Consider the following 24,825-nt stretch of genomic DNA (forward strand, 5'->3'; position numbering starts at 1 on the left):
AAGTATAAAATCATGTACAACTTATAACAGCAGGTCTTTAGAATATATTGGTTTATATTTATCTCATACGGTAATAACAAATTCTTCTACGTTTTCCATTGATGTAGTTGTACATCACTGTGGTTTACACGTGCCTCCTGATCATGTAAATTGATGCTGAACATACGAGAAAGATATCCACGTCTCTTCCATTAATAAGATGGTCGGATAAAGGGAGGCATGATCTCGGATTTCTCCACCTGGGAGCTCTCTTTGGGTGAACAAAGGGAGATCTAACATGTAATATGTTTATATTTCCTATTGCAATTCAAAGTTTTTTCCGATTAATCGCTACTAATTTTAGGATGTTACCGATATGTAATATAAGTTAAAAGTTTTCTTCATCGAATGAAGATTGCCAATTATATTTGTATTACAGAAATTGTTTATTCAAACATTTCATTTCCCCGTTCGCCCCCTGCTTCGTAGTGACCCAGTTGTAGAGTATTTTAATGATGCCATGGGTAAAAAGTGTGGTGACTGAACGCATCAAAGTGAGTACCAAGACAAGTGCTACAACAAATATCATTTGGTTAATATTGCTCAATGGATAATACTCATTAAAAGTTTGATTGTAAGTATATACATTTTACATGACTAAATAGAGTTTCATCAAATATTTTTATGATTAAATTCAATTACTGGGGAGCTTTCAATAATTAACATAAAATATTAGATGCAGTCACAAGTATTCTAATTTTTGTGCAAAAGTTACTTGTAAATGATCGTGATGATGATGATGATTTCTACAATATATTTTGCATATGTTTGACGATATGAAACTTGTAATTAAAAATATCCTCAAGTCTGTTTTTAAACAATTTCGTTTTAAGATTTTCAATAGTTTAGCACGTATGTATCGAGATATATATAAATTTCGACTACGTGGATAAACAAAGATGCTCTATCAATACGAAATAAACTTTAAATACCAACATATTCACGTAGACCTTTTTTGATGACTATTTTACACTTGAGAGATACCACCCATTTTATTCGTATGGTGCCTGTTTTAAAGAGAAATCATACTAAAAAGGTTTCAATAAGCGACACGTCGTCATGCATGCTTCTCTATAAGGTAAGTTTTTCTAGCGAAACTGCAATTTTTATTTATTTTTTTTCGCTTTTTTTTTGTTATAAATTTGATATTACAAATTTGTCTTATGAATTGACTGCCAAATAATTGTAGAGTAATGGACCATTTTACATTTATATATTATTAAGTTGTTGTTCTGATGAATGTTCAGTCACTTCTTCCTGACCTGAAGACTCGAGATACTCTGCCATCTATCGTCCTAAGACTTCTTGTCCTGTTTAGATAGGTCAGACTCACCCATGTACTTCCTACTGTATTGACATTCTCTGCTATCTTGTTTTTTATTGCCCTAAACCTATAGACTTACATTAGGTCATTGATGAATTTACCTCACAACGAAACAAACAACGGTAAATTTGGTGGTTTTTCAGCCCAATTTTCATAAGATAAACGTATTTTTTTTATTTATATTTTATTTTTTCTTCAAAATGAAATGGAAATGCGTATTTTTTTTATTTAAAAAAAGTGATATATTGATAGTGTGTCCCATTGATTTTTTATTTGATAAGTGCAACCATCATTGATTCGAAATCTGCTTGCGACCATTTTTTGCGGATTGGTGATATTTCATAAGCATGCTCACGTCCATCCAACAAAAAATATACCTTGGTCAATCCTGTATGCATCTTGAAACTTGGGCTGAATATTTATATCCGCTATTCGGGTTCTATTTTATTTTTTAACGATTCATTGGGTAAATTGTTTTTGTGCTACTTTTCTTAGTGTCTGTATTTTGTACTACTTTGTGGACTTTTGAGCTTGATGTTCGTTATCTCCATATCTTTCTTTCGAATTAAAACTTTTTAGGTCAATGGGTTTTATTTTTACGTTTGAAATTACAGACAAATGTTCTTTATTATGGAATGAATGTAAATTTTGTCATTTTCAGTTCGCTGAACATTTGATTTCTTATTTTATACCCATCACTAGACTCCCCCCCCCCCCTAATTTTCCCATGCAATTTTTTTTTCATGTTTTCCCTTTTTTGTCCTATATTTACATTTTAATCGTATATGAACGGTCTCGTAAATATCAAAACGTGATTTATCGATCAGAATTTAAAATGCACTGCAATACAAGTTTAGATTTTTACAGTGCATTATAATAAGAAAGCTAGAGACGAGCTCTCGCATTTGTTGTCGTTTTTAACTGTACAGACAAGTTTACCTCAGATTCTCAAAAGCACTGAGTATTTCTGAAGACAATTTTATAATTCTTTTAAGTGATAACAATTTTCTTGACTTTACAAACTTTATACAAACCGACTTTGGGATTTTCAGGAAGTTAAGCTGTCTCTGGATGTTTAACTATTTCCATATCTTCTCGTTACATATAATCATAATTAATGACAAGTAAGATTGCAAATAGGTATCTCATCAGAATTCGAAACAAATTACATAAGTAATTCACTGGTCTTTACAGGCAGGTCAAAAAGAAGAGGAGATGGCTAAGAAATCGTCAAACAGCTTGATAAAATCCAATATCATTGTCGGCTTATATCTGATGAAAAGTTTATCTAAATTCAGTAAAAAATTCAATTTAGTCTCTAAATTGCAGCTTATAATAAATCGTATCTATTCATAAATTCCGTAGGAAACCAATTCAAAGCGTGCTATTTCATAAAAAGAAAAATTTCCACAATTTACCAACCTAAATGTTACTGGAAACCCCCTAACAAATGATCGCATTAAATACATAAATACAATTATTAATCTAATAATTGTTGTATCACACCAAACTTGATGAAATCCCACACAAATGCTAGGAGATAATTTATAGTTACCACTACCGACAGAAAATATAGTGAAGCTTCTACTGACAGCCTACATGCAAGGATGAAATTGTTCAAAATCCGGCATGAAATAGATGTACATGTACTCTCCACCACATCCCTTTTTGTAGAATCCTGAAAAATAGCAATTTCCTTCACTGACGTTTATTGTGAAACCTGTTATACTATGTTATGGATATTGTACTTTACTATTCATTTACTCTATTTTCTTTGAATAGCCGTCATGAACAAGGACACACCAACAAAAGATGCCTCAATTTCGGAATTCTCCAAAGACGAACCCAAGCGTTCTCATTGGACGGGGAAGTTAGACTTCCTCTTGGCATGTATAGGATACGCTGTGGGACTTGGAAATGTCTGGCGATTCCCTTATCTGTGTTACAAAAACGGTGGAGGTAAATGATGCTTTCAAATGTTTGAAAGAAAAATAAGTTCTTAAATTACAAAATTCTAACTGGTGCTTTAATTCAATAGTGTCCAAATACTTGATGTAATGTTGTAAACTAGTAGCTATTTAAGCTTTTAATTGGGCTTATTTACCTTTTTCCGGATACAGGAGCCTTTCTGATTCCTTATTTTATTATGCTGGTCTGTGGAGCTCTCCCAGTCATGTTACTGGAGATTGGTCTCGGTCAGTACATGTCACGTGGGGGACTGAAGTCATGGGTCATCTGTCCACTATTTCAAGGTTTGGGAGCACTCTTCAGATTGTATATCATTATTTAAATAAATTACCAAATTTTTGTCTTAAAGGCATAGTTTATTTCATTAACTCAACCATTTTAAGTAATCAGCTTTATGATTTTAAAGTAATTCAAAAGACGCAAGAAGTATAGACAAGGAGTGTATACTAAGTAATTCCATTGGAAAGTATGTCAAACAATTACTACTTCGGTTTTGTTTTGTAAGTGAACGATTTTCTATATTACTTTTACAAACTGTTTCAAAATATGACTGTTTGTTAACAGGAATAGGAATAGCAACCCTTCTGATCAACTTTTTATGCAACACCTATTACATCGTGATTATGGCGTGGGGGCTGTACTATCTTTATAGTAGTATGAGCTCGATTCTACCATGGAGTCACTGTCAGAATGAATGGAACACCAACAAGTATGTATTAATCTAGATATTTTGTCTCAAAGAATCGCCAGTCCAATTAACTTATAATTTACATGTAATTATAATTAATTTGCAAAGTTAATGATATAGTAAATTGGAACTGATTTCGCGACTGCTATATTCATATTTCTTTAATTATGAGAAAGGTCCTTTTTAACTAAAAATAAACGATTGGTATATATATATATATATATATATATATATATATATATAAAGACGTGACGTTGCAGACGGTGAGCGTCGTCGCAGATTTTTTTTTTTACACGTGTTATACGTTTTGACACGTCTAGCCTTTATCGCGGTTTTTGAACATTATTACAGTAATAATGATTTAATTTCATTTATTTTATATAATTTAATTCTGAATTTTCATTTTGGATCTTCTGGTCCACTGGTATTAATTCAAATGTAGGCCTATTTAGAATTTTTTTTGAGGTCAGTTTCTTTACTACAAGTACGTCGATCTCTGATCTATGTCATTTCCTCTAGCTCTATGTGTATATTGAAGCTTAGACAAAGTGTTTTTCTAAATAATGCGGATGAATAAATGCAATTTTTTTCTATACTAGTATAGACAAAATTAAAGTTAGGTGTTAGGCACGGGAATTTAATTAAAATTCTGGAAAGAAAATTGTTTTCCTGTATGAGATCCGCTCCAGTATTCTCAACATTTGTAAACATCAATCTAGATCTATGTAAACATGGAATCATCGGTGCATCTTCCATAATTTTTTGTTGTAAAGTGCTTTAATGCTAAAACAAATTTGAAACTGAACATATTTCTTACAACAAAGATAAAAAGTATTCTTATAAGTTTCCCGAATCTTGCAAAATAATCAGCAAATAACAGACGCAAAATTGTTGTTTTCAGTAAAAACAGGAGAGATAACTCCGACAATCGAAATACTTTTTAAAGGGGTACCAGAGAGGGGCATTCTTTTCTTCATTAACTGATGATCTTCATAGAAATTTGCTCCCGAATTCTATATTTAAAAGACTTTTTAAAAATCTTATTTATCAGCAGTTGAAACGTTCTACTAAGTATTTGAAAAACATTTAGAAGGATTTTTTAAACACTTTTGAAACAAGATTAATTGTAGAATAAGAAATAGATGCAACATTGAACCGAATTTTTTAATTCAAAAAATCTGTTACGTGAGTTCTACTCCTTTTGATATGAAAACATTTAAATGACTTTAATTTTAAAATTATTTTTTCGATAAAAAAAAATGTTTAACTCTTTGTTGTTTTTCTTCAAATTAATATTATAGTGATAACAAGCAAAAACTACCTTTTGAAATAAAACTGTTCAAAATTAAAAAGATAGATCAAGTTTACATTCGTGTCTTAATTTGATGAGAGAGAGAGAGAGAGAGAGAGAGAGAGAGAGAGAGATTATATATATAGAAATGAAACTTCAATATATATATATATATATATATATATATATATATATATATATATATATATATATATATATATATATATATATATATATATGAACGCGGTACAGTTCTATTTCCACAGGAGTCTGAAGGTTTATCGTCCAAAAAAAAAATCCGGAAAAAAATTCCATCCTCAACTAAATATTTTTTGACAATAAAAACCAGACTTCTGTGCTATTATCAATCTATTACTCGTTTTATTATTGAAATTATAATAATATCAGATATTGGTTAGATATAATATAATTGCCCAACCTGCCGTTGAATAATGTAAGCGAAATGATTTTATTTTATGATTTATTGGTAAAATAATTCCCGTGATAAACATTAAATTAGAGGACTAAAACAATGATATTTAAGAAAAAACGCGAGAAGAAGAGGATTCTAAACACTTCATCGCATAACAAATATTTTTCATGCATGCCACCTCGATCGCTAAATTCTGTCATTTTCAAAAGTATGCCAGTCAAGAAATATTGCGAACTAGTCGCATTTAACTGATTGAATGAATATCAAATTTCCGATTTAACTTTTCCCCCTTACGGAAAATTTCTGTATTAATTAATTTACTTAGTATATGATTCAAAACAACAAGGCGTTTACATGCATAATTATTATACCCCGCTTGAAAAGTCGGAGGGGGGGGACATGTATATAGTGATTGAAATGTCCGTCCGTCCTTCTGTTATACACACCGCTTATCCCCAACTACTCTTATACCACTGAATAAATTTTCATGAAAATCCACAGATTTTTTTACGTAGTGCCATAAGATTGTACACCTCTGGTCCTATTTTACTTTTTGGTCGGTTACATATTTCGGATTTCCCTTGATTACAAAACACGGGCAACGCCATTCTTTTTATAATATTGAAGGGTAGCCGTCTCTAACCCGCAACTCCTCCTATACCATAGAATAAAATTAAATGAAGTACTTTCATTTATTATTTATTATAAATAATGCCATTTTTCACCTCCAAATATATTTTTTGGTTTAACACTTATTTCATGGTTTGCCATTATAATGCATGGTATGGGGGAGGGGGAATCATTTAATGAGCTCAGTGTTCACAGTACTTCTAGTTGATGATTTACTATTTATATTTCCAATGTCTTTGTCCGAGATAAAATTACAAAGAGTTGAAATACTTTATTTCTACATAAATCTATTGTTTCACCGATAGGCGCGTTTTAAAAAGATCATGCGCGGCGGGACAAATTAAGACAGAAGCGGGACTTACAGTAGCACATGCATTTGCGGAATCAAGATCATGTACATGACTGTAGTTACATGTATAAGAAAAAATAATATTTTTTATGGCGATGAACAATCAACTGCCTAGTGTGAAAATTTTATGCGGTGTAATTCTGCAAAATAACACGCAAGCCACTCGATTGATCACAATATAAAACCAAAATTTAGACAGTTATTCATAATTTAATCAAAAATTCTATTCCATATCAAAATTTAAAAAAAGACAAAATTAATATATTTCATTTGAAATTTGGATTAATGTTATAAAAAAATTGAAAATAAACCCTAGAAGGTACATGTAGAATGGCTTTAATAAATCAGGAATAAATTACCCGCTATTTGTATATACTTGGTATATATGTTCTTCTAAAACTCTTTGATTTTTACAAAAAAAAACCCACTTTAATTGTTGTACAGAGTATACAGTAATTAATTGTATTTCACAATTTTTTTCTGTCTTTATATTTAGAAAGAAAAAAAAAGAATTCACAAATTTTCACAACCCAGTTGTATCTTGTTCATTGTTGTTGCCGAAGACTTTTTTTGAAATATTTGGGAGCAATTTCTTTCACATTTGGAAAGATTTATCGTTCAGCTTGGCCTAGGTGCATCGAGGGCCATGATTTTCGAATGAATTCTATAAGATTTTCAATTGAACAAATCTTTACACGAAGAAATATTTTAGTATTGTGAAAGTATGCTTTATATTACAAAGATAATTGATATTGAACAGAAAGCAATTTTCCATCAATGAAAGTAACTGTTTGTTTTATATTTCACTGTGAAATATAAAACAACCAGTTACTTTCATTGGTGGAAAAATACTAAACAGTTATTACGAAGTACTACTAAATTATTATTGTATTGTATACAATAATTAAAATAAAAGATTTAATAAGCAAAAAAAAATATTCTAGGAATACTCAGTGATATACATTCATTATCAGTATTAACGTTACGACGAAAGGTTAAAAACGTGTTCACTCTGAAAACTTTTGACGTTTGACGTTAGTGCGAAAGTAACAGGACGTCATTATTTACCTGTTAAAGTATTAGTAATATAAATGAAGGAAAACTTACTTAGAGTTGACGTAGGGTCATAAAAATTCATATTTGGTAACTTCTAACCTTGTTCTATTAAAATCCATGGAAAACTAAAAATGTGTAAAAATTGCCATAAGGACCTTTTCTCATGGGGCCAATCATATATATATATATATATATATATATATATATATATATATATATATATATATATATATGTATGTATTAGGGATGTCAACGAGTACCCGGTTAACCGGGTACTCGATCGAACGTCCGAGTATCGAATACTAAAATCGGTACTCGGTTACTCGGATGTATATTTTTAAATATTCTAAGCTTATTTATTAATGCATTAAAACATCGATTTTAAAACGTAAAATGTTCATTACACTTGTACATACAGTAATTAGGGTTTCCTTTGCCTCTAAATGACCGTTATCGCCTGTGGCAGTGTTTATACAGTAATTATCGTGACCAAACACCTGATGTACCTACCCGGGCTTTTCTCACCTTCGACTGTCGTCTTCCCTTATATTTAGTTTGCTTTAATTATTTGTTTTCATTGAACATCGTTTAAGGTCCATTATATTTAAACAAATTAAATATTTTTGTAAATTCTCCAAGAAGCCGTAAATTCTCGGGAAATAGACAGGCGATATTGCACGTGCGATTGTTGATTTGGATGCATTTGATTACATGCCAATTAATGCAAATGATTGAAGGCAAATGCTTTAAAAATCTTATGTCCATCGTTGCTCCAAACTACAACATACCGTATCGTAATTCTACGAAATCTAGGATCAAAAAGTGTACGAAGATCGTATAAATCCGCTCTGTTATAGGATAACTTGATCAAGTTTATACCGTACACATAGCTCAGACAACTTTTCACGTGGACATCAAACGCACCAAAGAGTTACATTACAATTACGGAACAGATTATTTTTAAACAAAAACAATGTGAACCATTTCTGATTTTATTTCTCGTATTTATCTGATAAATAAATTGAAATTAAAAAAATGTTAGATTAAATTTCGTCGGTTACAAAGTGGTCATAATTGTTACAACGCATTTGCAGGTAACCTCCCATCGGTTTTATTTCTACAAGAATTTACAATGTTTTACAGTTATTAATTAACTTGTTCATATTTATTTACACTTTTACCGAGTACCCGGGTACTCGATCGGAAAAACGTCCGAGTAACCGAGTATCAAAAATTGACCGATTTGACATCCCTAATATATATATATATATATAGAAAGCACAAAGAAATTCACTTTTACATGGATACCCACTTCCGCCCCAGCCCGCGGTTGAACTCAACCTTCGGAATCTGTCTCCTAGCAGTGCAGGAACAAGACCGCTCGGCTATCTAGGCAAGTCAAAAAACTTGCTTTCGATGCTGATGGAATTCTCGCGGCGCTGCCCTACACTACACGGTCATTGAGAATAGAAGTGAGATACAGTTATTTGGACATTAGTTTTAACAGAGGATTGCTACCAATACATGTTGTAATGAAATATATATATAGTAATATATATATATAATATATATATATATATATATATATATATATATATATATATATATATATATATATATATATATCAATTGTACTGAACAACAGTGTATTTGAAAATTAGTGTAATTCAGATGTGTATAAACACTTACAAAATCCAAGGATGTTTTAAAAAGTTTGCAATCACAAACTTTTACCAAAACCAATAGCACATACGGTTTATTTTAACAAAAATGACAACCATTCCCCACTATAAACCAAAGTACGGGCTTTTTTACATCATAAAAAAGCTGCTTTTTCAATACAGATGGAACTTGTATATAAATTTACCACGCCATTGATCATTTGAAAACTTATTTTTGTTAAAAAAACGTTTGGATTGTACACACAAATACTCTGAAGTTGATATAAAAAACCTTGTCTGAGTTTTTGATTGTCAATGTCTATGTAGTTTATGTAGACCAGGTCTTTCAACAATGTATTGGAATTCTAATGGATACCAATTTCGCCACGTTGTTTGCAGATCTTTTATTTTGAATCTATATGAAGCAGAATTTATTTAAAAAACTTCTACACTAGAAAGAGAAAATACTTGCTAAACCCTTCAACTCGATATATTGAAGACGTATTATCAATTACCAATAGTTAGTTCTATTTAAGGAATAACTGTCTTATTTTTCGATTTCATGATGTGATCAATCGATTGGGTTGCATGATAATTTGCATAAAATTATCACGCAAGCCAATCGATGGATCATCGTCATGAAATTGAAAAATTTGACATTTATTTCTTATATTTACATGCTTTGATTCCGCCAATCCACGTGCTCCAAGCCCTGCTTCTGTCTAGGTGTTTGTTCCGCCCTGCACGTAGTTTTTTGGAACCGCGCCAATATATTGATGGGGAAATAATGTACATTTGCAATTTGTAATTTTATCTCGGACAAAGACATTGGAAATGTAAATATTCATCTATAAACTTGATGTATCCCATTGAGCTTGAAATAAAAGATACAACATATTCTAACTCACATTTGTTTCATATTTTGATATTTGACTAGAAAAGGACGTTGTTGGTAACATAATAACAAAGCTTTATGATAAAGGTGATGTCTTCAACTTTTCTATTGTCAACAACACTATCTTATGTAGTATGCAGCAATATACCCTTATTGGGATTTAACCACAAAAGGTTAAATCTATTTATCAAAGTGAAATAAATATTTGTGGTCTGGTCTGGCCGAAAATACATCGGGTTCACTTGGCAATTTTTCCGGTATTTATCAGTTGTATTCATAGTTTAGGGATATTGCTTGCACCTAGCAAGGGAACTCTGACGTCAAGGCACTTATTCGTCATCAGTCTGTGCTGAAAACAGATGTCCACTGACTAGTCCGTACTTGAAAACATTTGTTAAAATGTTGAAAAAGAGTTCAATGAGCTTACTGGTAAGCCCAATATCCGCCACGAGACTGTGCAGCAGCACAGTCTGTGCCACCAGTAGTCAAGTATGGACTAGTCAGTGGACATCTGTGCCCAGGGTTCACATTTTCTAAGGATGCCATTACAAGGCAGTATATCGATGCCTCAGCTCCTGCATTTAAGCGGCCGTGGCCCATTCAGCAAAATAAAAATACTACATAATAACTAAGTACTATTGTTATTATGTTGTTTGATGCAATAATTCAACTGGTAATCCCTGCTTTTAATGTTATTTTATCTTTGATAAATATGTCTCTCAGTTTATTCGATACACAAGAGCATGTTCTATTTAGGAACAATTTCTTAAATGGAACAAGCTATTGGCTATTAATAAATTCGATGTTACAAGGATATCAATAGTGTCGTGTCATTGCGTCAAATCTGACTTTTATACTTATTGTGTAGCCATTGTTTGCACACTGAATTAACCACTGGTTTAACCTTTTACCCGATCATGACAAGGTAAATACAGCGGGTATAGCCTGTCGGAAGGGGATGCTTACTCCTCCATGGCAGCTGATCCTATCTATGTTGTTTCTTGGGGGTCTGTTAGCTCTGCTCTCAATATTTTTTTTTATTTAAATGCACTTAGAGCCTGAATTATGTGCGTTATCTCCAAACTACAAAAAAGAAAGGTAAATTATGATAATATTCCCAAGATACATGTATTTAATACACACTCTTTTATTTTACTTGGAAGTTGTTGAAATTTTGGTTTAGCAATCTTGAGTTGCGGTTAACACCTCCTCAAGTATTATGGAAGGCATGGAAATTACATTGAAAATTATAATAAAGTACGTGGTGTTTTACTTTTTGGCAGATGCGCCTCAACAGATGAAGAACTACTCACTCGGCTTTGCCCATCTGGTGGTAAATCCAACGTGTCGGAACGAATAGAAGAAAGTTTAATATACACGAACGCATCACTTTACACTGTCCATCAAAACGTATCTATTGCAAACTGCTCCCTAGGAAATATACACCCAGTGGATCCTGTGGTAGAGTTCTGGGAGTGAGTCTAGATAAATGTTCTCGATTTTTGCCATTTATGTATCTAATTTATCAGGATTAGTTAAAAAAATGTGAGGAAAATTTTTTCTGGAGTACAAAAAGCTCGATCATATTTCTTTTTAATGAAGTAAAAAATTCTAAAAGAAACATAACAAGTACAGTAAACTAATGAACTAAACTAAGTAAAAATTCTCGGTTAAAAGTTGATATTCATTTTTTGTTTACTACCGTGTATATAACACACGATTAACTAAGTGTGGTGCAGTGTAAAATTAATTAATGTGAAATATGTTGCAATTCAGTATTATATGCCCAATAACAACACGAATCTTATTCGAACAGGAAACATGTGATTCAGATTTCTGGGTCTATAGAAGATGGAGGTGGCCTGGTTCCTCACTTAACGATCTGTCTTTTACTGATGTGGATAATTGTTTATTTCTGTGTTTGGAGAGGCGTAAAATGGAGTGGAAAGGTAAATAAAATTTTGAAAATATTTCAATATTTTACCCCATTTTTGATTTTTAGCTTACCTAAGTCGAAAGCTCAAGTGTACTTATCTGATCACATTTTTGTCCGCGTTTGTGTGTCCATCTATATATTTTTCATATTTTCAACTACCTGCAAAGAATCACGAGGCCAGGACCAAACTTGTTGCAAAGCATTCTTGAGATAAGAAAATTCAAAAGATAATTTAGAATGATTTAAAATTAGATGGCATATTTTTATTTCAAATACAAATTAATTATTTTCTAATTATTTTAAAATAACAAAAAGAAATATGAAATCTAGATCTGAATTAATAGGACATTTATTTGTGAACCGATGGTGGTACAAAAAAATTCATAGTTTACCTGTGAAATATAAAAGCAAAAATTCAGAACTAAGGAAATGATCAATTTATTCAAAATCAGATCTGTTTACAACGGTTGTTGTTCTTTCCTTTACCTAACATACCTTATCTCGTAACCAGGACTCACTTTTTTTTTTTTACACCTGTCCTTGTATGTGTGTTTTAGGTTGTTTACTTCACAGCCACGTTTCCGTACATAATCCTGATTATTTTACTGATACGCGGATCCACCCTTCCAGGAGCGGGAAAAGGAATCGAGTATTTTCTGAAGCCGGATTTTACTCGACTTAAGGACGCCCAGGTTTGTTAATAGGTTCTTTGAGATTTAATGATTAAAAATAAAATGTAAAAAAAAATTAAGAAATCAAATGATCGGTTTACTTTTAATAAGATAAATATATCATGAAAAATTGGAAAACCAAAATGCCTTGAACAAACAAACAAACAAAAATAAAAAAAAACAACAAAACTCTGTCTTACAAATACTTGGTCTATTGTATTCAAAATAATTGAAGTTTCCCTCTCATGGGATAATATTTATTCAAAGATTTTTCGCAGATGTCATTATAAATACTGTAAACAGGGAAATTTTCGTCCCCGTTTTATTTTCGCCCCTTTCGCCCAACCTTCATTTGGGCGAATTTAAAACTGGTCGAAGTCAAAGAATACAGTATAATTTCTTAAACAAACCTATGACTGGGCGAATGTAAAACGGGGTAAAATTGTTTGCGAGTGTGAGTAGGCGAAAATTACTTGGGGCGAAAAATAACCCTGTATACAGTAAATATGATCTTCATATTAATTATCAATCTTGTCAAAGGTAATAACTAATCAGCGAATAACCAGGTTTATAATACTGAAACCATCAAAGCTGACCACTTAACAATTATCAAGAACGTGACTCAAAAGATTCTGAATTTATCTCAAGTAATTTTTTTTAAAAAAAGTAATCTTTTCAATTTTTTTAATTTTTGAGAGAATACCTATGTGCTGATTATCTTTTGAAGTGTTACATTTGGCTACATATATATTCTATTAAGTGCCTTTTTGGCAAGTTATTTAAGTACATCAAAATTCTTAAACTTACAAATATTTATATAAAGCGTATTTGGAAAACACTAAATTATTTTTAACTGATAACTACGTGTGTTATGAGGAAAAACTTTTTTGAATTGATTGATTGATTGATAGATTGATGAATTTCAGTAATGTTTCGGCGGAAATATCTATTTGAAATTTGAAACAGAGATAAATTCAATGCGCTGCATTCATGCTGATTAAAAATACATTACAATATATTATTAGAAGGCACCGGGGAAGAATAGTACCTTGTACTAATCGGGTTACCTTCTCTAAATAAAGCATTATTATTATTATTATTATTATTATTATTATTATTATTATTATATACAATAAACAGGGGACCTTGGACATGAATATACGGTTGTAGGTTATAAATGCAATAATTAATATACTGAAATTTTAATGGTCGCATTAGCCTGAGCTTGGGAGTATCCGTCCAAAATTCTCTCAATTTTAAAAAGACAAATGAATACGAGAAAAAAATCCTTCAGTTTATTTCTTTGATAAATTAATGATGTAAATGTAGAAATCTGTCAATAAAGGCTTCGTAGAAATTTTCATGAAACATCTTTTGCGAAAAAAAACCCATAAAAATATCTTAGGTTTTGATTTATAAACTAAAGCATATATTTAATATATTAAATTCTTTCTAGTTTAAATAGATATACGAGGGCCGTTCAAAAATTACGCGGACTTGTTGCACAGAAGAAATATTTGACGACATAATCGGGCAAAATTTCACAAATAATATAAAAGAATCTTTACTTATATGGTCTTCAAAATTTCATATAAAAAATTTGTAAATTGGTATTATTCAGGACATACCATTAAGTCACGGCGCAGCAAAATCTTCGACGTCACAAGCATTATAAAAAATATGTAATTAAGCTTTCATTTTCTCAACATTTTCCTTTGAGTACCTGTATAGTTTGAGTTACCTTAGCTACTCAACATCAAAACACCATTACTTGTCAAGCTTAAAATCTATAAAACAAGTAAAGAATATTCTTTTTTTTTTTAAACCAAAAACTACTTATGAGATATAGTGTGATATTGGTGACTCTCAATCACGCTCTTTACAGTCCGGATAAAGTTAACTTTTCGTCTATAATCTTCTTCCCGTCCTCCCGTATAGCCTTTTTACAGAGGTCTACTGTCTAAAATTTCAATTTGCTATTTGTGGGCAAATGTCACGAGTAGCCTAGTTTACTACATGTTTTATTATATCTATGCTGCCGATATCTTGAGCATTACACATATTTTAACAAAAGTTTGGTGCGCCGTCAATTCAGGAAACGTCATTTTCACAGTCGTTTTCACGGGAATCGCATCAGAGAAAAATCACTATATTTCTGTTAGTACTTCAAATATTACGTCCAAATTCTAAATACATAATGATAGAACAATTTAAAGGTACATTTGAGAAAATTGTTGAAAAATATCGCGAATTTTAGAAAATCAATGAGTTAAATTTTTGAATCCGCATGCTTTTGCTTCAATTTTTTTGTCGTGCGCCGTACCTCTCCATCAACGATATCAACATACCGATAATTTTAGTAGAATTTTGTTAAAATACAGAAATTTTGCCCAAAATTTATTGGAATCTTTAAGATACATATTTCTGTGAAATTTTATAACTATTTGACGTCTGTAAGAGTAAATAATAGCACAGTCCGCGTAATTTTTGAACGGCCCTCGTAGATCAGAACAGTATGTGCAAATTGTAACAAAGTTCTCGCTAAATATATCTTTACGAAGTAAATTGCACATTTATGAGACACCAAGTTACGATAGTGTACTCGAACTATTTTGTCAACATTTATATAGAGACATAGCTTACCTTTATAATTAGAACATACAAAATTAATAATTCTAAATTTCATCAGAATACCAATAACATCCTGTGTTATTACTTTGAACTTGATGTATTTTGATTTTTCAACATGAAAGAGAAGGACCGAGGGTTGGCTGAAGTCTTGCCTACTCGGTTAAGAACTTGTGTATAGTCAGTCATTATTCCACAGGTGTGGGTGGATGGAGGAACACAGGTTTTCTTTTCCGCTGCGATTGCCCTTGGAGCCATGATAAGTCTCGGGAGTTATAACACTTTCAATACCGATTTCTATAAGTAGGAATTTGAATACTCAAGATGAATAAATGCAAAATTGCATGTATTTTCTTAAATATTTGTACAACGTACAAACAATCGAAGACACAGCAAACATAATGTAATTTATTTAATAGATTGATTACCAGTTGAATCATTTATCTTTTCTTCGTACAAACTTACGTATATAGGAAAGAATAATTAACTCCAGCGTTGTCACTTTATCTGACATACGTATGAAATATCAAAATTATGTGATTATATCTCTCATCATTATAATTTTTGATTATTCTTAAGGAACTATTTTTTGTAGGCGCACTCTAATCGTGGCATCCGTCAACTTTGGAACTAGTTTTCTGAGCGGATTTGTGGTGTTTTCTGTTCTTGGGTTTATGTCTCATCAGCAGAATGTTCATATTGATCAAGTCGCTGAGTCAGGTCTGAACATCTTAATGAAATGGGATTGTAATGGTGTAATGTGCATGCAATTTATGATTCAAGTAGCTTTCATAAACCTAATATTATAAGAAGGAATCTATTTTAGTGTAAATCCCAAAAAGAGATTGAACATGCTCATGTACACAGCTGTACACAAAATATAGATATTTCATTTAATTTTTCAAAAACAATTCTAAAAACTAAATTATTTGCGTTTATTATTTGATCTTTTTCAGGTCCAGGTTTAGTATTTATGGTGTATCCTAGGGCGGTTTCCGAGATGCCTCTACCTCATCTTTGGTCCATTCTGTTCTTTTTCATGTTATTTCTAATCGGAATCGATAGTCAGGTATACTGTAACAGAGTTTCTATATATGATGTTATACTAGTATTTATAAATCGTTTGTTACGGTTCATTCTGTTTATTGTATAGTAAGATATCAAAATACCATAAAATCAATAATACATAATACTGCATTAAGAGAGAATTTTTACATTCTTTGTGAAGTTGACATAAAAAGATGCTTGTGTTTCTGATTGACAATATCAATGTGTTTTTTGGAGACCAGGTCTTCCAACAATCTGTTGAAATTCTCATGGGTACCAATTACGCCCCGTTATTAACAGACCTATATTTTTGTATTTATATGAAGCAGAATTTGTCCAAAGTCTTATACGTGAAAACAAGAAAACACACTTGCTGTGGCCTTCAACTCGACATTTAGATTTAGCGACGACGTATTGTCAATTAACAATCATGATTATTTACATTCTTACATGTGTGTCGATACAAAATAATCCCGGTTAGCTTGAGATATAAGATACCACAGAGTCTGACGCATTTGTTTCATATTTGGATATTTAATATGGAAAAGACGTTAATGGTAATCTTACAACCAAGCTTCATGCTTCGTGATGACTTTAACTTTTCAACTTCTCTTACACATGCAGCAATATATCTTTATCACCTGCATACGGAGTTAACATCTCTCAGTTGAATTGATATGCCAGAACATGCTCTATGTATGTACAATTTCTAAAACTAAATTATTGACAAACATGTAGACGAAACAAGAATATCAGCAGTCTCGTTTAATGTCATCATCTTGAAATGTAAGTTATTTTGTCGGTACAATGACATTGTCAGCAAATACAGTTTACCATTGAGTCAGGCGCTGACCGACGTTTTTCATATTAATTGTTAGTCTATTATTTACACACTTGAATGACGACGGATTTTCCCATTTTCCCAATCGTGACAAGGAGCACACGGCAGGTGTGTCTGGTTGGCAGGGGATGCTCTTTAAGGTTTTGGAGGTCCGTTGTGCTCTACTCCCATTTCCTATTGTTTTAATGGACTTTTAAGCCTATTGTTCGTTGTCTCCATTTATTTCATTCCTTACACCTAATGCAACATTCCCTTTGAATTACATTTGTGCATACAATCAAAATACTTCACAATAAAATATACATTTCTATTCAAGCTTATACTATCTTCATAGACATGATATGCCTTTTGTTAATAAACAATAAATTATAAAAAACATTAGCATACCATTCTAAGGGAACACGCAAGATCCTGCATATTTACATATTTACAACACAAATGACTAGGAGTACAGATGATAACTAATTAGTATGAATTTTCATAGATTTAATATAATTCATAAAATACATACGTACATATTTTCTGGATCATAAAATACACTAGCTTTAATACTAAAAGCTAAATAAAAATCTGACTTCTAAAATAGTTTTCTTACTGTGCAAAAATGCAATGCAGATTTATATGGAAAGTATAACAGGTTAGTAAATAAATATTAGCTAACCAGAAGATGAAGATATTGTCAAAGTAAGTGTACATATAAAATCAATATGACCTCTCTGCAAACTATCTAGAGCAACGAGTGTCCAGAAAAACCAAGAATATTTGGAGGAAATTTGATAAACCAATAAAACAGAAAAACACAAAAACTGAAACCCGACAGAAACAAAGAACTTAAACGACTTCTTGCCAGGACTTTAATTATGATCTTTTAGGCGAATAATTAACAGGGTTGCATTACAAGTAACAGCTGAGTGACCATTAAACTTATTTAATGAGCTGAAATGAAATATATACAATTAGAATACGACACATTTTAATATTTATTAATATAATTAGAAAAAAAAAAAATTTTACTCTTACAATATAACCTACTGCTAACCTTTGATTATAAGTAATGATATATCATGCTGCATATAAATTACCCTCAAATGCAATTTCTTCATTTTTAATACAGTAGATCACTTAATTTTCGCGACACCTTATTTTCGCGAGATAGTAATTGACTCTTTATTAGCGAGACAAAATTTTCACTAATTGTGGTCATTGCTCTATATAATCTTAAGGAATTCTATAATACGCGAGAATGAAATTTTCGCGAGCATTCCGTCTCGCGTAATTACACGAAAATAAAGTTCTCGCGAATAAAAAGTGATTTACAGTATTGAAAAGAAACACACAAGTGCTAGAAAAGAAAATTGATATATGTATGTTCATTTGTCATTTGTGTACCATTCATAATACGATGCTGATGAAAAACTGCATGCTAGTATATAGTACTTAAGTTACGGACATGCATTGTAACGAAAATTATAAAAACCAAACAAAAATCTATTTTCAGTGTCTTTTAATTTTGATGAGCATTGCAAAGAGTCGACTGATTACAGTATAGATATTGACATGATATACTAGTAATTAAAACAATTTACCGTTAAGTCAACTTTTTAGACATAAGAGACATTTTGACTTCTTTCGTTATCTGCAACATGATTTCCAATATCTTTTGTTTTAGTTTGTCACGGTGGAATCATTTTTGGCCCACGTAAGTGACATGTTCCCTCGTGTTTTATACAAAACAAAGGGTAGAATGATACTGACGACTATGACGTGTGTCATTTGGTTTGCATTCGGTCTCTCCATGGTGTCACGGGTAAGACATCTTCAAGGTTTGAAAATTATGTTTAGGGGAAATTTCACCCCGTTTTATTTCCACATTTTTCTCTCATGGAAAATAGGCAATTTTAATACTGGACGGATTTATTAAACAAAACTTGTCTGGGTGAATTTAAAAAGGAACAAAATTGTTTGCAAGTGTAAAGGTGAAAATAAAGGGGGATGAATATATACAAGTTTATTGGATTGATCACTGTTTATTAATATACTTTGTTTCAACAAGCAACAAATCATATGATAAAAAGTAAGATTAATCTGTTTTCATTATTTTTATCATTTCAACACATAGGCTTCGGAACTAAGAGTGGGGTGGGGGGTTAGCCCCCCCCCCACTTTTTTGCCAAGATAAACATAATACGAGGGGTGATCAAAAAGTTCGCAAACTATCTCTATGTCTACAAAACCACAATTCAGATTAGAATGAAATTCGGTACACACATAGCTATACACAAGGTCTATAAATAGCATATGCTGAATAACGTTTCTCTCCTTGTTTGTGACGTCACAATGTGAAAATGACGTCACTATTTAGGTCACTTGTGACAAAAAATGGTTGTCTCAGTCGAACTCGTTCAACAAACGACTGTACAATTTATTGTAATATCTTAGAAATCCCTCTACAGTATCATATAATAATTTGTACACAGTTTATTGAGATAAATGAGTTCCTATAAATTCAATTAATGATTGGATTAATCGTTTTAGTGAAGGAAGGCTGATGGTTAAAAATGATACTTGTCATCTTGCCCTATGAAAGCAAGTTTGAAAAGATATGTATTTTTAATTAAGAAATTTGCTATCAAAGACCTCCAATTAGCATTTTGAAAAATAGTTGAATATTTGAACAATGATATAAGTATTAAATACCTAAGATATCGTTTACTTTAGATTTTAAACATATTAGATATGATAAAAAGGATTCACCCATTCTCTATCCACCTTGAATAAAGCTCTCTCCTGAGACAGAAGATTTGTGTTTTAATGGTCGCCATGCTTTTTTTTGGAAAGGATGTTATTATCCACTCATTCTGTTGCCGAGATATGACCATTTCTGACAAATTAACTGTTCTTGTCATAAAAATTAACTCACATGGAAAGAAATATAAAACTCGGAAAAATCTTTTAACTTTTGTGACAGAACGCTACGGAGGGGGTCACGTGACCGCCAATATCACGTGATTCGCGCATGCGCAGAACGGTGGTTGATGTGCATTAAAATCGGGGAGGATTGATTTAAAACATAAAAAACATAATCAACATTAAAACCAAATATTGTTTCTTGTATGGAAGTTATTCAATTAGTTTGCGAACTTTTTTATCACCCCTCGTATATCCATTGAAAATTGGGGTTTACCTTCCTTGTTGGTTTAACCCCCCCCCCTTTCAATTAGCCACCCCACTTTCAATTTCCTTCCGACGCCTATGCATCAGATGAATAGAACATATAATATATCTATGCTCTTTATGCAATATTTTTAGGGAGGAATGTACGTGTTTCAGTTGTACGATTTTTATTCGGCTTCCGGCATGGTGCTGCTATGGGTGGCCTTCTGGGAGTGTATAGTCATTGGTTGGATCTTCGGTAGTCATACTGTTTAATTATCTTCAAGTGTGCATATAATTATTTTCCTTAGCATTATTTTATACCATAAAATACCAAAGATAAATAAATGATAAAAGTTTTGAAAATCTCTGGATTGTTTTTTTAATTCATTTATTTCTAGGCGCAGAAAAATTCTACGATGCCATAGAGTTGATGATCGGTTACAGAATTACGAAATGGTTCTATATCTGTTGGAAATACTTTACTCCCTTAGTAACAGCTGTAAGTGTTTTATATACATGTAACATTTCCTTAATATATTATTCACCTGAAAGAAAGAATTAAAATCTTGAAAATTGAATTTTCCTATAAATTGAAAAATCCCTTATATGAAACATGATTAATTTAATATTTGAAAATCCTGTTCCTCGTCGTTTTTAACAAAATAATTAAGGACGGATTTTGACAAGTTTCTAGCCAAATAGTTTTGAAGTATATTTGCGTAAATATTCTATTAATTCAGGTGTTAGGTATTTAGAAGACCATTTTATTCTTTCCTTCGATTGTAAAAAGTTCCTTCGATAAAGCTATACAAGCAGTCAAACTATTAAGAGGGATTTTGTAATGTTTGCTACAAATGAGAACACTGTTTTATTCAACAGGGCATTTTTGCGTTTCAAGTCCTAGGATTTAAAGCATTAAAGTATAACAATGTCTATGAGTATCCATCTTGGGCAGAGGCCTTTGGACTGATGCTAGCCCTTGTGTCTATGTGCTGTATCCCGATTTATGCAGGCTTTAAGCTGCTGTCCTTAAAAGGATCAATGAAAGAGGTAAAAATATTTACAATCACCTTTAGAAAGTCTTAGAAATTTTATTATATAAGCATATACTTTTTCCCCCGTATATATTGTTGTTTTGACATGTATTGTTGCAGTGGACTTCTGAGTTTGATAACTGTTCTTTATCTCTCTATTTCATAGCAGAAATATCCTCTCTTAAATTTTGAAAACTGTAACGTCAATGTTTTTATACAACCTTACTTGTTTCAATGACATAAAGTAAGTTAACATATTGAAATCCATCATACAAGAGGCATTGGTGTTTTTATCCAAAGCCTTTGTGAAATTAAATAAATTAAGAAATAAAAACCTAATTTGGATTAAAGCTGTCTAAATGATTTTGGACTAAAGCATTTTAAAATTAAACTTATTTTTTTCTTGCAATTTGTTAAAAGATGAAACCATTAAAGAAAGAAAAAAATTAATTGAAAGAGGAATATAAGCTGAGACGTGATACATTTTTTTTTTACTTTTCAGCGCTTGAGGATAGCAACTAGACCAGATTTAACCACTAAACAGTTATCTAAAGATTGGGTGTTACAAGAAGACAGACTGTTAGTGATATAAGAGTTTTCTTACGACATACATTTAGTTTAACTTTGCCTCAATTATCAAGAGTGAACCGTAAAACATTTTTGTTACGTTTTGTTTTGCAATTTGTAGATTTCAATTTTTTATAATAAGATGTATACAGTGGAGCCTCATTTATCCGGACGCTTTGGTTCCCAGTCAATTTGTCCGGATATGTGAAGCGTCCGGATACCTGAATCTCCAGTTAAACAAGACATAATAACATTTTAAAATTCTGTTTTTTATAATATAGATATCTGAAGGTCCACTGTATTCTCTGCGAGATTGAAGAAGAAAGGCAAAATATTTTTGTTGGCTGAACTTGTTTGAAAACAACATAACGTTAGTGATAGACTCTCACTTTGTCTTATAGTAAATAGTTTTTGAGTTGGCTCGCGTAGCGAGCTACTCCCTGTTGACATAGCCGTTTCAGAGCTGTAAAATTTATCACGCATTCATCAAGGTGATCCATCCGCCAAATATGATAGTTCTAGTAAAAATGCTTTTGTTTGAGTGATTGTATAAACTTAGGAGGTGAAAACTGTATAAAATTTCATATTGTTATATCATTTATGTCTTCAAGCTTTTAAAGAAATTTTTGATTAAATATCTGTATGATGTACAATTACTGCGTATGAATACATGTTCAAGCATGTTAGGTGGATCTAATCTTCCCATCTGAAGTTTATTTATAATTGACCTGAAATACTCCCTAACACAAACACCTGCTGCTCTCATTAGCTGCAGCTAGATGAAAAATCTATTTTTAGAATCCAGATTTGCTGTGGGAATCTTTAAACTAATTACTCCATAACACTGACCACTGCAGCTAGTGTGCTTAAATTCTTGATAGAATACAGGTTTGCTGTGCTGCTTTTCACAATAATATGAACGGTAGCCCATTAGTGCCAACCTGTATATATGATGGAAAAGCAATATACACTTTATTTTTTAACCGATTATGGAGACATATAATATTCAATCTCTTAGGATGCAAAATAAACTGAATATAAGGTATGGCGTCCAGATGTATGAAAAAAACTCGAGCGAGTCAACTCGCAGGCCCTTCAGGCTTTTGATTAACGTTTTGTGAATAACAAATTAGTAATTCATATGTTTGTTTAAATGTATGTATGGATGTAGTGTGGCACGCTAGATAATTTTTTTAAAGAATGTTTTTTTCAAATCAGTGGCATTTTTGAAGCAAGAAAAATAACACATTACAACGTATGAATCCTTTTCTTTAATAAAAAGAAGTTGATCCGTGTATTTTATTTGCCTTATGAATTTTTACTGAGCAATGATTTAAATCAAGAGCTCGAAGAACCACAATGCTCCCCTGAGTCACTTTGTACAAGTTGCTTTTGATACAATAGTGTTGCTGCAACCTAGCAATGAGTTAGGATTTAACTGAACATATTGGGATGCTTAAATAGCAATATGACTAACAAGGTTTTTCATGTACTGAAAAATTTATAGAAAAATTATTATTGTATGTATCAGATTTGTGTTGCTTTTATTCTGATAATATTATTCATATATCTTTTTGTAATGAGTACATGTATCATTTCAATGTATTACTTTGACTTGTGATAGTGGACCCCCTTTCACTGGAGCCATGACTTGCACAAATTTTATGTACACTACCTGAGGATGCTCGAAACAAGATATGACTATTTCTTATATACCTGGTATTCCCATGTAAAGCTTAAATCCCCTATTGTCATGCTACATCACGGAGCAATGGTTCAAATATTTTTTTTTCAAATCTAGACTGCTTGAGAATACCATGGTCTTTGTCTTGATGTTCTTCATCAATTTCGAAAGGTTTTCCCCATGCTTTCCTTTCTATCCTTTGTATTCCTATTGTAGATGCATCAAAACCCCAAGGGCTTTCGTTTGAACAAACTTCAGTATTCCAACAGGTTAACATATGTTACATATTTTCGGGTTCAATGTTTCTCGAGTAAACTAGAGGTACTGTGAGCAATGAGCTCACTAAATGATACCCCCCGCCTCCCATAAATGTGTTGCTATATAACGGTAATGTGTAAAGAGGAATAACTCGTCCTATCAAATGTTATCCAGAAGCTTCTCTTTATGTGACGTCATAGGTAAACAAAAAATGGCAATGTCCATGTTTTGCTCTGGGAAACCTAAAATACGTGTCGAATAAAAAAGTAAAATAGGAGGTGCACAATGGCAATATGTAATAAAGATTCTGTGAAAGTTTCATTAAATTTCACTCAGTAGTATAAGAGGAGTTGCGGAAAGAGAAAAAGCGTTACAAAAATAGAATCAGATCATATATACCCTCCCGCTTTTCAAGCGGGGGGTATAAAAAATACATCAAAACTTATTGCCTTCTTTTGGTTCTATTCTTTTTTGACAGAGCGTGGTCCTTCATTTGAAAAAAAAGAGAAAAAAGTTAAAAAAATAGAATCAGATATGCGATATGATCAATATTTACTGGTCCCAGTTGATAAAACATGTACATCATATTGTAACAACTTTGTCTTTGTAAGGGTCTTTATTTTGTTGTATTTTAGATCTAGAGGAACTGGGATATAATTGACAATTGGT

At 31.8% G+C, this 24,825-nt stretch overlaps 1 protein-coding gene across 3 annotated transcripts; it reads left to right on the top strand.

The window, feature by feature from the left end:
* The first annotated feature begins 510 nt into the window (after nucleotides 1-510).
* Nucleotides 511-22,357, top strand: LOC134229211 (sodium- and chloride-dependent creatine transporter 1-like). 3 transcript variants are annotated; one of them, XM_062710917.1, is made up of 15 exons: nucleotides 511-613; nucleotides 3,146-3,322; nucleotides 3,484-3,615; nucleotides 3,896-4,040; nucleotides 11,618-11,809; nucleotides 12,151-12,283; nucleotides 12,828-12,962; nucleotides 15,769-15,872; nucleotides 16,165-16,289; nucleotides 16,526-16,638; nucleotides 19,127-19,264; nucleotides 20,767-20,869; nucleotides 21,012-21,112; nucleotides 21,493-21,663; nucleotides 22,150-22,357. In XM_062710917.1, the coding sequence occupies exons 2-15, from the start codon at nucleotides 3,151-3,153 to the stop codon at nucleotides 22,237-22,239; spliced, it is 1,854 nt and encodes a 617-aa protein (XP_062566901.1). In that variant the 5' UTR covers nucleotides 511-613; nucleotides 3,146-3,150; the 3' UTR covers nucleotides 22,240-22,357. The 3 variants fall into 3 exon arrangements, with proteins under 3 accessions (XP_062566901.1, XP_062566902.1, XP_062566903.1); XM_062710918.1 differs by lacking the exon at nucleotides 511-613 and adding an exon at nucleotides 1,017-1,117; XM_062710919.1 differs by lacking the exon at nucleotides 511-613 and adding an exon at nucleotides 1,872-1,942.
* Nucleotides 22,358-24,825: the final 2,468 nt, after the last annotated feature.

The sequence above is a fragment of the Saccostrea cucullata genome, unplaced genomic scaffold (assembly GCF_032062105.1).
Source record: "Saccostrea cucullata isolate Sc308-1 unplaced genomic scaffold, CSIRO_AGI_Scuc_v1 ctg285, whole genome shotgun sequence".
NCBI classification, from domain to species: Eukaryota; Metazoa; Mollusca; class Bivalvia; order Ostreida; family Ostreidae; genus Saccostrea; species Saccostrea cuccullata.